Raw genomic sequence first — 13,222 nt, forward strand, 5'->3', positions numbered from 1 at the left:
TCACTTTGTTTTTTTAAAATTTTTATCTGTTCTTTTTAGTAATACATGACAATAGAATGTATTTTGACATATTATACAAATATGGAGTATAACTTCCCATCCTTGTGGTTGAACATAATTTGGAGTTATACTGGTTGTATATTCATATATAAACATAGAAAAGTTATGTTTGATTCATTCTACTGTCTTTCCTATCCCCGTTCCCCCTCCCTTCCCTTCATTCCCTTTAGTCTAATCCAAAGTACTTCTATTCTTCCTAATCACCTCTCCCTTTTATGGTGTGTTAGCATCTGCATTTCAGGGAGAACATTTGGCATTTGTTTTTCTGAGACTGGTTTATTTCACTTAGCATGATAGTATCCAGTTCCATACTTTTACCAGCAAATGCCATAATTTTATTTTTTACAGCTGAGTAATATTACATTGTGCCAGAGTTCACCTTGGTGGGGCAATATGACCCACCCCTTTGAGGGCAGCTCAGCAGGGAAGGGGAGCAGCTATCATCACAGGGACAGAAGCCTAGCAAAGCAGCCTCGGTCATGTGAGGGAGGTGATTTAAAAAGCTTGACACTCACATTTGAGTTGTGTCAATTAGGCGGCAGTGTATCTCCTCACCATTGGCTTTCACCAGTTCCTGAAACTCCTCCATGGTGTTTGTCAAGCTGGCATCCATTTTAAACATGATCCAGAATTCTGTTATCCAGTACCTGTAAGGGGGGAGTTAAAAACCACAATTCAACACTGAAGCCAAGGACTCACAATTGCCTGGGCTCCCAAATGAATTTTTGGCTACAAAGAGGATTCAGAAAAAGACAAGAGACTGATCTGTCCTACAGTGAAGTAGCTGGCAGGGGACAGGGAGGGACCTAAACCATCCAGCAACAGCCTTTGGTGTCTCCATACACAAAATGGTCTGACGGGATAGGCATATCATAATCAAGGGAGCCAGGACACAATCATGCACCATTATGTGTATCAGTTAATTACAAAGAGAAGACCTGTAGATAAACCAAATGTCCAAAAATGTGACAATGTATCTGTAAAAGATATTTTATAACATGTTAGAATATTATATGGTCATACAAAATAATGTTTATAAAAAGTCTTTAATGACTAGAGAAGGTGTAATAGAAAACTAAGTGAAAACTATAAAATATAAAACTTTATATATTTTTTTGATCTCAAACCACATTAGAAAAAAATCTGTGTAGAAAAAAATAGGAAATATATCAGAATAGGTAGTTGGATGTGATGACTATTATATTATTTTCTAAATTTTCAAAATGTCAGTGAGTTGTATTACTTTTTAGAAGTAGAAATAAAAACAAACTAGATCCTGTGTCTCTTCCTTAGGCCATTTGATACCAAAATACTATAAAATTGAAAAAAATTTGACATAAAATTTAAGCTCGTTATACCAGGAGAAATTCACTCACTCTAGAGTCAGTTCTAGTATTAAGCATTGGTCTTTTTGGTCTGTCCAAGGGGTTCTATGGATGGTGGGGAGGGAAAAGGCAGGGAGGACCAGGAAGAACTACAGGCTCTGGCTGCAACCTTTCATTTCACCTCCCCTACTCCAGAGTCACCACAGAAATGTTACCTTACAAAATAGCAGATCTTCAGGCAAAGCCCTGGTGAATTCTTTGCCAAGGCCTCCTTATAGGTAGGGCATGGTTAAGGAAAATGGAAGCCTGTCACAGAAACCAAACAACACAGGTCTCTGGAAATGTTTGCTAAAACAACCCCCTGAAATAAGGGGTACATGACCTCTTCCCTGTGCCTGAGAGGAGTCCGACTGCTTCAACAAGCTGAACAGAGCCTTTTATCTTTTAAAATGATTCCAGTAATGGATTCATGCAGTAAAAAAAAAAAAAAATGTATAGTGAATTAGGAATGGAAGAGATATATGTTCAAATATATTGACCAGTAGACTGAGCCAGTAAACTGTGACCTCCGATCAGATAAGGCTGTGGGCACAATCCAAAATACCACTGGAGACCACCTTAAAGAGTGCCGTCATTCTGAAGAGTCCAAAATATGATAGGACAGAAAAATCTCATCAAGTCTTTGTGTCTGCAGAGATACATGGAAAGTGTATTCATTTATTTTAAGAGTCAAAGAAATGGAAACTTCAATCCAGTGAGGAGCCTGGAGGTGGGATGGGGAGGGGTCCTGTCATCTTCCCACCATAAATGGACAGAGGAATTAGATCATGTGGGCTATGTACTTCAAAGGCTGGGCATGGTGGTGCATGCTTGTAATCCCAGGGACTCTGGAAGTTGAGGCAGGAGGATGGCAAGGTCGAGGTCATACTTAGCAACTTTGAGGCTCTGACTCAAAAAATAAAAAGGACTAGGGACGTAGCTTGGTGGTAAAGTGCCCCTGGGTTCAATCCCCAGGACCAGAAAAGCAAACACATAATCACTGCAATCTAAGGTTGAGTGGCTTCCAGCTGAGCCCAGGAGAGGAGTGTAGTGAGCAGCCCAGGAAAGATCGCAATCCACTGGGGTGTCAGTGCAGTGGATTTCCGTCTGTGGTCTGTGTATTTAATCCTTGGGAAATTTAGAGTTAATACAGAAAAGCCCAGGATAGTCAAAACCACAGTGCTGATATTTATTAGGAAGGCACCTGTGCATTTTGAGACTTTATATGCTTTTAATGTTTTAGAGCATATTAGAATGATAGCCTTGAAACTTCACTTAGGAATGTTAGAGTGCTTTACACTTGTGGCTTTAAACTGAAACTTTACTAATTTCATGCACAGCTTTGAAACTTTGAGATAATACTAGCTTTACTAACTTTAATTTATTAGAGTTATAAATAATTATTTAGAATTCAGGGAATAATTATTTAGAATTCTGAAGCATTTAAAAATAATATAAAATGTAAAATGAGTAACTGTCACTTAAAACCATTTAAAGTATTCAATTAACATTATTCAAATTAACCAAACGTTTTTCAAATTGCTTGCCGACATGTGCTAGACTTGTACAAAAGTAAGATCTGCAAGCTTAACTTGAAAACCTAAAGAACTATGGTTATGAAATTTATAATTTTAATAAAATGACTCTTAATTGAAAAAATTAAATTTTAATAGACTTACTGCCTATTAAAATCTGTCCTTGAGATTAAAGCATTAGAAAACAAAACAAAAACACACATGAAACCCCCCACATCAACAAAGGTAATTTAAACAAAAAAGCACAAACAACTAACAAACTTCATGGAATAACAGGTTCTAGTGCCTGCCTTCTTGCAGGCATGAAAGGCAAATTGAGAATGAAATGGTTTTATATTTCTTTATGTCAAATCAATAAAAAATGCATAAATTGCTTTAATGCAGAGATTCAAGTGGAAAGTACATTTTAGAGAAACACCTCTTAGAGTCTGTATTTGTATTACTCTGCTAGTTGGATTTTTTCCCTTCTTTATTAAAGGGAAAGGGACAAAAGACATACTTCTCTTTCAAAATAACAAAGTGGATATTTGAAGTCAACCTGGTGGCATTTGCCTTCCTCCCCAGTTGCTCTTCATCCTCCCCTTCATGTCTACTGACAGCGTGTGTAGTCTGCCCACTGTGTATTGTACACATCCAGTCTGTCTACCTAGAGTGCAGCCTGTGGCCACTTTGAATGCTGTCTGGAAGGCTGGAAGCCAACTGAGGTCTTCAGAGCCCCTAAGTCATGACAGAGGAAGCCCCACAGGCCAGGAAGGGCTCCCTCTTTCCAACTCTAGGGGATGAAACAGACTTAACAAGTGGCTGAGGCTCAGCTGCTCTGGCATGAACTCTAGGGTTTGCGAGAAGCCTCAGATTCCACCCAACTCTTCTCTTCACAGCTCTTACTGTGCCAGGAAGCACCAGCACCAGCACCAACACCAGCACCAGCACGTGGCAACCTTACTTTTCAGGCACCTGCACTATTCAATGCATACTTTAAACTCTCTCTCTCTTTAAACAATGAAAAATAGGAAGCCATCTGAGTTTATTTAGCTAAAAATTCTATTACTTCCAGATAAAAGAACAGGGAAACCAAGCTTGAAGGAAAAAATCATTTTGCCTTCCGTGTTTAACCTGGCTTTCCATTACAGAGTCTTCTTTCATACTCCCATCTTAGAATTACCACTCTAGATTACTTTTTAAAGCTAGTCAAAGCCCAGATATCTGAAAAGTTCTGGTAAGCAGAGAAAAGATATCGCAATGCTTTGTATCCATATGGTGCAACACTGATCGCACCCTATTATGAGATTGCTACTAGGCTCAGAGAAACAAAGGTAAGCAAGCCTTGGTCACTGCCCTTGGGGGACAGTCTAGTGTAGGAGATGATATGCAAATAGGTAAGTTACAAGACATTGCATGTACTTTAAAAACATATTTCTCTTAAAGTAATTTGTAATTTAATTGATTTTGCAGTACCTTTACAACATTTTATATTATAACATTCAAGCCTCAGCAGCTAGACTTGGTTACAGTCATCAGCAAAGACCAGAGGATGAGTATTACATTGCAAAGCTTAGAGATGGAAGTTCAGGTAGATACCCTTAGTTAGTTCACAGAATAAAATCACTTCACACTTTCCTCAGTCACAGATGAAAAGCTTTGCAAGGCAGATTACGTCGGAGACATACTTTGACTTAAGCAATACAAAACTAAAGTCAAAGCAGTTAAATAGGTTTTCAATCAAGAAGACTATCTTAAAGCACCACAAGTATTTTTAAAAGGAGAGGAGGACTGGAAAAGTCAAGGAAAGGCTCTGTAGAGAGGGTCTTGAGAGGAAAACATTTTGTTAGGCAGAGGGAAAAAAGGGCTTCCAGGCCTGGGCATCTCAGAGGCCCCTTAAATCTGGAGGCTTGAGGAGTCCAATGCTCCTGAGAGAGATGCAGGATGCACCAGGGAGGGTGAATGATGTCAGAGGCAGGATGCAGCAGGGAGAGGGGCAGGCTCACACTGTGGAGGGCCTCCTGCAGGCAACCTGAGGAGTCGGACACGAACCTAGTAGTTGGCAGAGGCTCCAAAGCAACAGTCTCCCTAATTAGTTATTAGGGGTGGATAATAACCAGAAGGGGAAACCATGTAGATAAGAAGACCAGTAGGGGCACAGGTCTGGGAAAGTGACAATGGGGACCTGGATTAAGATGGTGGTATAGAAATGAATGGATGAGAGCAGATACAGATCATTTCTGAAGCCATACAGGTCATTTCTGGGTCTGGGGATGGCAGATTCTGTAGGAGGTGAAAAGCGGGGAGGAGGCAGGGCTGCTCCTGACGTTCCTGGTTTTGGCAACAGGAGGGTATTGACACCACCACCCAAAATTGAAAATGAAAATACAGGTGTGAGTGTTGGATGTAATAAGTCTGTAAGCAGCTGGGGTGGGGATGGTGAGTGGATGAACATACCAAGGTGTTTGAATATTGAAGTGTTGGGACTGGAGTTGTGGCTCAGTGGAAGAGCACTTACTTAGCATGTGTGAGGCACTGGGTTCCATCCTCAGCACCACATAAAAATAAATAAAGATGTTGTGTCCATATAAAACTAAAGAAATATTTTAAAAACAATTTAAGAGTTGGCAGGACAAACTAGTCCAGTCCTTCAAAACATGGCTTCAGTTATAGAAACATAGACTTGAAGAAGTCGCCATCAGCACAGAATCAGCACGGTGGACATGGGGAGAAACTGCCCACAGAAAGGCAGTCGAGTAAGCAGAAAAGCGGTATGCTATCCTGGGATTAAAGTGGTACTCAGAGAAGAGGCTAGTTGAGATGCTGAAGAAAGGACAGTCTGAAGATAGGACCCCTGGAAGGTCCTGTTCAGGAGCCCTGGGGGAGAGCTGAAGGGCGGGTGGGTGGGTGGCAAGCACTGGTGAGGCCCGCTGGAAGGTCAGTGTAAACAAGGATGGGGAAAAGGCCCCTGGGCTTAGCAATTGGGAGGTCACAGGTGACATCAGAGGAAAGTGTGAGTACTGGGGTAGGAGCCATGGTTGACTTATGGAGTGAGTAGGAGTAGACAGATTGGAGATAGTGCAGACTAAGACATTTTTGCATCAAATTTCTAATTCTAACAATAGAATGAAGGGGTAGCAAGGTTAAGAGTTTATTTCTTAGCTTGAGGACACCTGAATGTGTGGATCAGCTAATGGGCAAGTGCCCCTGAAGAGGCAGAGTTTGGAAGCACAGGAGGGAGAGGGAATAAGTGGTGGGGTGATGGTAGGGCAGAGGGGGCCAAGTCAGGGGCAGCACCCAGTGCATTCCAAAGGTGAGCACCCTGGGTACAGTTTAGTTCAGAGGCCCTCAAACAAATTTTTAAGGAGGAGTACATAATCACTGACACTGTTTATAATCACTGGTGCATGGAGTCAATGAAAAGCAGACAGACTTTGAATCGGTGTTACTGTGGTTTTAAAATTTTTGCAGAGGAGGCTCCCACTTATTACCTGCACCTCTCATTCCGGGGACCTCTCCTAACACTACACCCTTGGCACATTCTTGGAAACAATGCCTTTGAGATGGGAGATGAAGATTTCTGAGCAGGTTAGAGGAAGGATTCAATCTGATTTTTTTTTTTTTTTTTTTGGTGGTGTTGCTTAGGATTGAACCCAGGGCCTCGTACATGCTAAGCAAGCACTCTACCACCAAGCTACATCCCCTGCCCTTTCAATTTTTATTTTTGAAACAGTGTCTCACTAAGTTGCCTAGGCAGTGATCCGCCTGCCTCAGCCTCCTGAGTCACTGAGATTATAGGCATGTGCCCCAGCACACAGCAATTTTAAAGTTTTAGGATTTTTTATATGTGTGGCAATGTGAAATGGGGAGTTTGAGTGATGGATTACAGCAGCAGCCACAAGTCATGACTCAGTCCCAGGGGCCTGGGCTTCAGTCGCTAAACGGTCTCACCTCCTCTACAGCCCATTTTTCCTGGGGGCTACACCCCCCAGTGTCATCTGTGAGAAGGAGGAAGTGGGCGCTTTCCCTGCCCTTCTTGATTCACACCCCACAGTAAGGCCAACATTCAGCCCAGCTTGCTTGGCGCACAGTCAATGTCTCTGGCAGAAGCGAGAAGGCACCAGCAGCTTCTCCAGATGCTCTGGCCTTGGGAAGCTTTCTTCAGAGCCTGGGAAGGCTTAGAACTGGGCAGGGAAGCCAGAAAGGAATGCATCATTTGAATCATGCTGTTGTCCTTGTCAGTTAGTACAAGATAAATATGAATTTTGACTATTCTACAGGAAAAGTAGTTTTTGCTTGCAAGAGATACTGAAGGTGACCATGTTTGTACCTTTGACCACCCCCAGAGCAATCAGCATGAGAAACAGTGTCCCACCCAATGCGTGAATGGACATGATACACAAATGAATATATGAATGAATATGCACACACTCCATATGAAAGGAAATGCACGTTTCACACTCAGGTTATTCCAATCCAACCAAAACAAAGGCATGCTTTAAATCTTTAGCTATTTTCAAAATGAATCCCATTTTGGCATTCCAGTCACTATGCTAAAGGATATAGGGTCATAACTTTTTGCAGCAGTTCTGCAGAGGAGATGATGATTCGGTGCATGGTCAGCATGACTTGCAACAGCTGGTTACTTCGACACAGGTTCCCATCTGCATCTGAAAATATAAAGAACAGCATCTGAGTCAGGCCCAGAAAGAAATCAGGCACCTGGTGGACACCTGACACCCTCTTCTTCCACTGCTCTGGAAGCTGGCCAGAGCATGCCCCAGGCTCATCACTCCTTCCTGGCTTTTCTCTTTTCCTGCTCTACTCTCTCCAATCCCAAGTGTCCATTTTGATGCTCATTAGTCCCCTTGCCCAAAAAGTGACAAAATCTTGAAGAAAAGGATAAAATCTACATTAAAACACCTGAGTCTCTGTTGAAAGCAGAGGCAGATCCAGGTTTTGTGGGCCTAAAGTTCACATAATGCAGGAAAGACCTCTCTAGGGTCATAATGAGAAAAGTTACAATATAAATTGATTGCAATTAAAATATCTTACTTTCAAAAATTTTACAAAAAGCTATGACCACATGAATAGGGTCCTCTCACAGCCTTAGGAGTGAGTCATGCAAGTGAGGGGCCCTAAAATGAAAGTTCTTCTAGTTTCATGGTTAATGTGCCTCTGGATTGAAATAAAGGAGACAGATTAGAAGCAAACATGACATTTGAAATTGTCAGTGGATTACAGGTATTCGTGATGATTTGTGTTGAAGAGCATGGTTAGCTGGGTTTTCCAAATCCCACCTGGCAACAGATAAGATGCATTCTATCTACCAGCAATGAACATAAAGATTCCCCTTGGAGTGGTTTTCAAAACCTTTTCAACATTTGTGGCATGAAGTGTCAGGTCCAGAGCTGGTTACTCATTGCCATATCTACTCTCTGGCCTTCACCATGAATCACATCACCGGGGCTCCCTGACCAGCCGGGTTTAGCCATTGCGAAACAACAGCAAAAGATGGGAGAGAAGTAAAAATATGTCTGTCTCATTCCATTTCTGCTTTGACAGCACTTCCCTGGTAGTAGCTACATGTGATTAGACGAATTATTATATGACCCTTCCTTCATGGCTACACCTGTGGCTAGGATATCACACTGTTAATTTCCTTTGACCCTTGGTCCTAACGGTAATAATGACTTAACTGTTGGCAGTCTCTGATGCAATATTTGTTACTGTATCTTCATTTATAGAAACCAAGTGAATTCTGTTCCTAGCTGGGAATTTGAATGGTTCAGGGGAAAGTATCAAATGAAAGAATATACATGACTTGTTTGTCATCTGGACGGCTCTTTAAAATATATGGGTCAGACCTGGTAATCCCAGCAACTTGGGAGGCTAAGGCAGGAGGACTGCAAGCTGGAGGCCAGCCTGGGCAACTTTGCAAGACTCTATCTCATGATTAAAAAAAAAAAAAAAAAAAAAAAGGACTAGGGATGTAGCTCAGTGATAGAGCACCCCTGGGTTCAACCCCCAGCAACCCCCCTCAACAAATACATTATATTTTCATTTTATTCTCTTCCACATTTACTGAATTGTAAACAAAGGACAGAACATTTGGGCCCAGAAGTCTGGTTCCTCAAATGAAACCTAAAGTCACAGTACATTGAGAAAACACAGTACACTGACAGGCTCCTCCCTCCCCACCACCAAATCCACTGGTTTACTGGTGCCCTTCCTGCTGCCCTCCACTTTAGTATGGAAGGCCTTTCACAGGTCACTTGCACAGTACTCCAGTCTCCTTTCCTCAAGGATGTTGGTGCTGCATCTGGCCACCTTCTCTCCTGTAATACCAATACTTTCCTTTCTGCTGGTTTACTTCCACTGGCATTCAATGTGCCCCTGTATCTCCTACTTGAAAGAAAATGGAATAAAAACAGAACCCTAACTCTCCTCCTATTCTCTTGCTTCCTCTGCAGCTTTCTGTTCCCCTTTTCAGCAAAAACTCGCTGTCACCACTTTCTGCCCTCCCATTTACTCTTCAGTCATTCCACTGTGACTTATGCCATTCCATTATTCCACTAGATTTTTTTTCCAAAGTTACCAATGCCAAAGATTACTTCATTGCCAGATCCAATAGTCATACCTCTAATCTCATGTTACTTCATGATTTAATTGTATTCAGCCCCAAAACACAACCCGAAGTTGACAACTCCCCTTCCTGGAACACTTTCTTCCCTTGGCTTCCATAACATCACACTCTCTCACTTCTCTCTCACGTTCTTCTCCTGTCTCCTCTTCCTCTGCTGAGCTCTTAAATGTCATAATGCTCTACGGCTTAGTCTTCCCACTTCTTTTTTTTCTAACATTTAAAAAAATTGTTTTAAACTTCTTAAATTTTAAATTTAAAAATCAACTTTTTTCTAATGAAATCATCTAGGCCTTTGACTGAAACACCAGCTCTATGCTGATGACTGCCCAACTTACATTTCCATTTGACCACCAAATGAGTATGTCCAGCAGCCTGCTTGGCAATCTACTTGGAAGTTCAAGTTCAAACTTAACTCACCCGGACAAAATCATGACTTCCTCCTCTTGGTTCATTCCTCCTCCATTTATCCTCATCTCTAGAAACGGCACAACCAACCATCTTCAGAGTTGCCCCAACTAAAAGCCAGGGAGCTGTGCTTCATTTCTCACTTTCCTCATATCCAATTCATCAGGAAGTCTTGATTCTACTTTCAAAAGGTATCTCAGGCTTGTTCACTCTGTCTCCATTCTGGCCATCACCCTTGTTCAGCCACCATGATGCAATGAATTGACTCCCCTGCTTCTACTCTGGTCCACCTACAATCCATTCTCCACACAGCAGTGAGAATCAGGTCATGTACTTATATTAATACACTTCAACACATTCCATTATATTTGGTATAAAACAAACCCCTTACTGAGGCCAACCTGTCCTGGCCTCTTTTAATATTGCCTACTTCATTTTTTTTACCATTTTACTCCTCTCTGTGCCTCTATGTATACCTCAGACACTCCAAGTTTATTCCTATCTCACAGCCTTTGCATTCACTATGGTACTCCATGTGGTTTTTCTTCCCTTGATTCATGCATGTCATGTAAGTCTCAATTTCAACATCACATCCTCAGAGAGGTCCTCCTTAAAGTACGTAAGGTACCCATTCCCTTGTTTGAGTTTCTTCACAGCACTTATGTTCTGAAGTTATCTGGTTATTTTTTCTTTAATTTTTAATTTCCTGAATTTCCAGTAGAATACAAACTTCATGAGGCCTGAACCTTATCTGTTTTTTTCCACAACCCATTTCCAGAGCCTAAATCAGTACCCACAAATGGTATGCACGCAATAGATGTGTTGAATAAATGAGTGAACTAATTCAAACAGGAAATCCCATAACTTTTCATGCCTCTGGAAATTGAGTTTGCTTGTCATTAGTTATCTCATTGACCATATATAATACACACACATTGTCTTCTGGCTGGTTTTCAAAAGAAACTCAAAGTTATAATTTAGCAAAACTTTTTTTTATGAAATATTCATGTAGCCTGGTTATAGTTGTGTTAATCTTCCATTAATTCTTCTGAACTTATACTGTGGTGAGGCGGGGTTAGTTGTTTTCTGGTGCACATAATTTCTCTCGCCACAAAATGCTGCAAAATAAACTATGCCAAAACTCAGTAACTTAAAATAATAACCATTTATTTTTGCTGAAGTGTCTCAGTTAGTTGGGGGCAAGCGATACAGACTGGGCTTTGCTGAGCCACTACTCCACGTGTCTCCCAGCTTCCTTGCACCCGCAGGCTATCAAGCAGGTTCTTCTCGTGGTGGCATGGCGCTGAAGGGTAACTGGATATATCCAGGGCCTCTTAAACTTAGTCTTGGAAGTGGAATGCTGTCACTTCTGCCTCATTCTGTTGGCCAAATAAGTCACATTCCTGAATCTAAAGGGCAGTAACTTCAAATCACATGGAAAATATCAGACACAGGGAAAGTAAAAAATAAAAAAATAAAAAAAATAGAAAGATTGGGGGCAAGCATGCAATAAAACTGACCACAGCTGCAGAGGGGTAACTTCTCAATGCAGCATTTGACAACAGATTTTACAATGTGGCCTTCTTCATGAGATAGCAGTGTTCATATTCCTGAATAGTGAAACTGCAGTATGCAATACACTTAAAGGTATGCATTAGAATGTTTCCATGTGCTCCATGTGCTATGGACACAGGCCCAGGCTTGCTGGGTATGGATAGCATGCAAGACTTGCTATCTCATTATCTCTTTGTGGCTCACTAGATCTTTCCATGGATGCTAATATATGCAGAAAAGGGACTCAGAAGAATGAATCCTTGGTGAGAAAATGAAGTCACATATGGAAGGATTCAAAACTAAAAGGGATTACCCTGGAGGAAACTTGGGGAGACATTAGAATTGGCTTCAAATATTGTGAAATGTTACGTGCTAGGAAAAGTTTAGACTAGTTCTGTGGAGCACAAAAGGCAACACCAAAGGGGATAAAGAGAAGTTATAGGAAAAAGGATTGTGCATAACATGTGGCAGGAAATTCTAACCATTAGGGCTGTCCAACAATGGAAGTATTCCCATCACAGAGGTACTCAAGAGGAAGCTGAAGGATAATACTTAATAAGCACTGCTGTCACTGGCATAGCAATTATCATTACTGAAGCCCTACTAAATGCCAGGCGCTGAGCGGAGGACTTTAACAATGTTATTTATAATTCTCAGAACAACCCTGCAATGTTGGCATTGTTCACTGTTTACAGCTGAGGAAATTAAAGCATAGTGAGGTTAGGACAGGGACAATGGATGGCAGGGCTAGAATTTAGTCCTAGGTCTGTTTGATTCCAGAAGCCCTGCTCTTTCCATCCCACCTGGTTGCAAGCTGCAGGCCATCTGTTGGGACAGGGAGCCAAGTATTAAATGCGAGGCTAATGAGGGTGAGCGCTAAGAACTCTTCCAGTCCTTATGGCTAAGAGATGCCATGGGGATACTGGGTTGGAGCCAAGGCACACTTGGCAGAATGGCATTTATATTCTGGTGAGTTCTCAAAAAAACTGGTAAGCTTGGGTCACTTGGTCCTGGTCTTGAAAATTGATTTAAGAGGAAAATCCAGAGTAGCCATGCCTCAGAGTCACAATTCTTCACACTTAACCTTTACCTTGTGCCTCTTCCAGAGTTCCAGTGACATTCCCACACTACAGCTTGTGAGTCCTCCCTTGTTCTCTGTGGGGGTGAGTGCTGGCAAATGTTAAGACCAGAGGGGATGACTCACTCTGCAAGGGGAGGCAGAGATGGGGTGAGGGAAAGAGCAGGGAGACTTTCCACAGAGAGTCAGAGCTCCACTGCCTCTCCCTCCTGGGTTCTTTTTCAACAAGAGAACAGCTCAGTGTAGTAGTCACTTGCCCTCATTCCCACCCCCATCTCTTCCCCACTTGACCATCAACTGCCAGATGAGCTTATCAAGGCTGCATTCCATTCCCACCTTCATCCTATACAGCGCACACCTCTTCCTTTTGAGAACCACCTCCCTTTGGACAACACATTTACCAAGCGGTGGTCAAGGTGGAATCTACCTTCCAGGCTGCTGGAGTTTTTAAAAAAAAAAAAAAAAATATATATATATATATATATATATATATATATATTGATACAATTGCTGTAAGCTGATTTAAATATTTCAAGGAATTATTCCATTTTGTTTTCATCTTTAGGTTTTTAAAAATGCAGGGTGTCATACTAAAAATTCT

At 41.6% G+C, this 13,222-nt stretch overlaps 1 protein-coding gene across 2 annotated transcripts in view; it reads right to left on the reverse strand.

The window, feature by feature from the left end:
* RASGRP1 (RAS guanyl releasing protein 1) overlaps positions 1-13,222 on the reverse strand; it is a 73,871-nt gene that overhangs the window by 29,752 nt on the left and 30,897 nt on the right. For both annotated transcript variants that reach the window (XM_079128074.1, XM_079128073.1), the window contains exons 3-5: positions 7,503-7,608; positions 1,601-1,663; positions 576-707 (exon numbers count right to left, since the gene is read on the reverse strand). In XM_079128074.1, coding sequence (XP_078984200.1) covers positions 576-707; positions 1,601-1,663; positions 7,503-7,608 — 301 coding nt within the window. The remainder of the gene's footprint in view (positions 1-575; positions 708-1,600; positions 1,664-7,502; positions 7,609-13,222) is intronic.

The sequence above is a fragment of the Sciurus vulgaris genome (assembly GCF_902686455.1).
Source record: "Sciurus vulgaris genome assembly, chromosome: 2".
Lineage (NCBI taxonomy): Eukaryota > Metazoa > Chordata > Mammalia > Rodentia > Sciuridae > Sciurus > Sciurus vulgaris.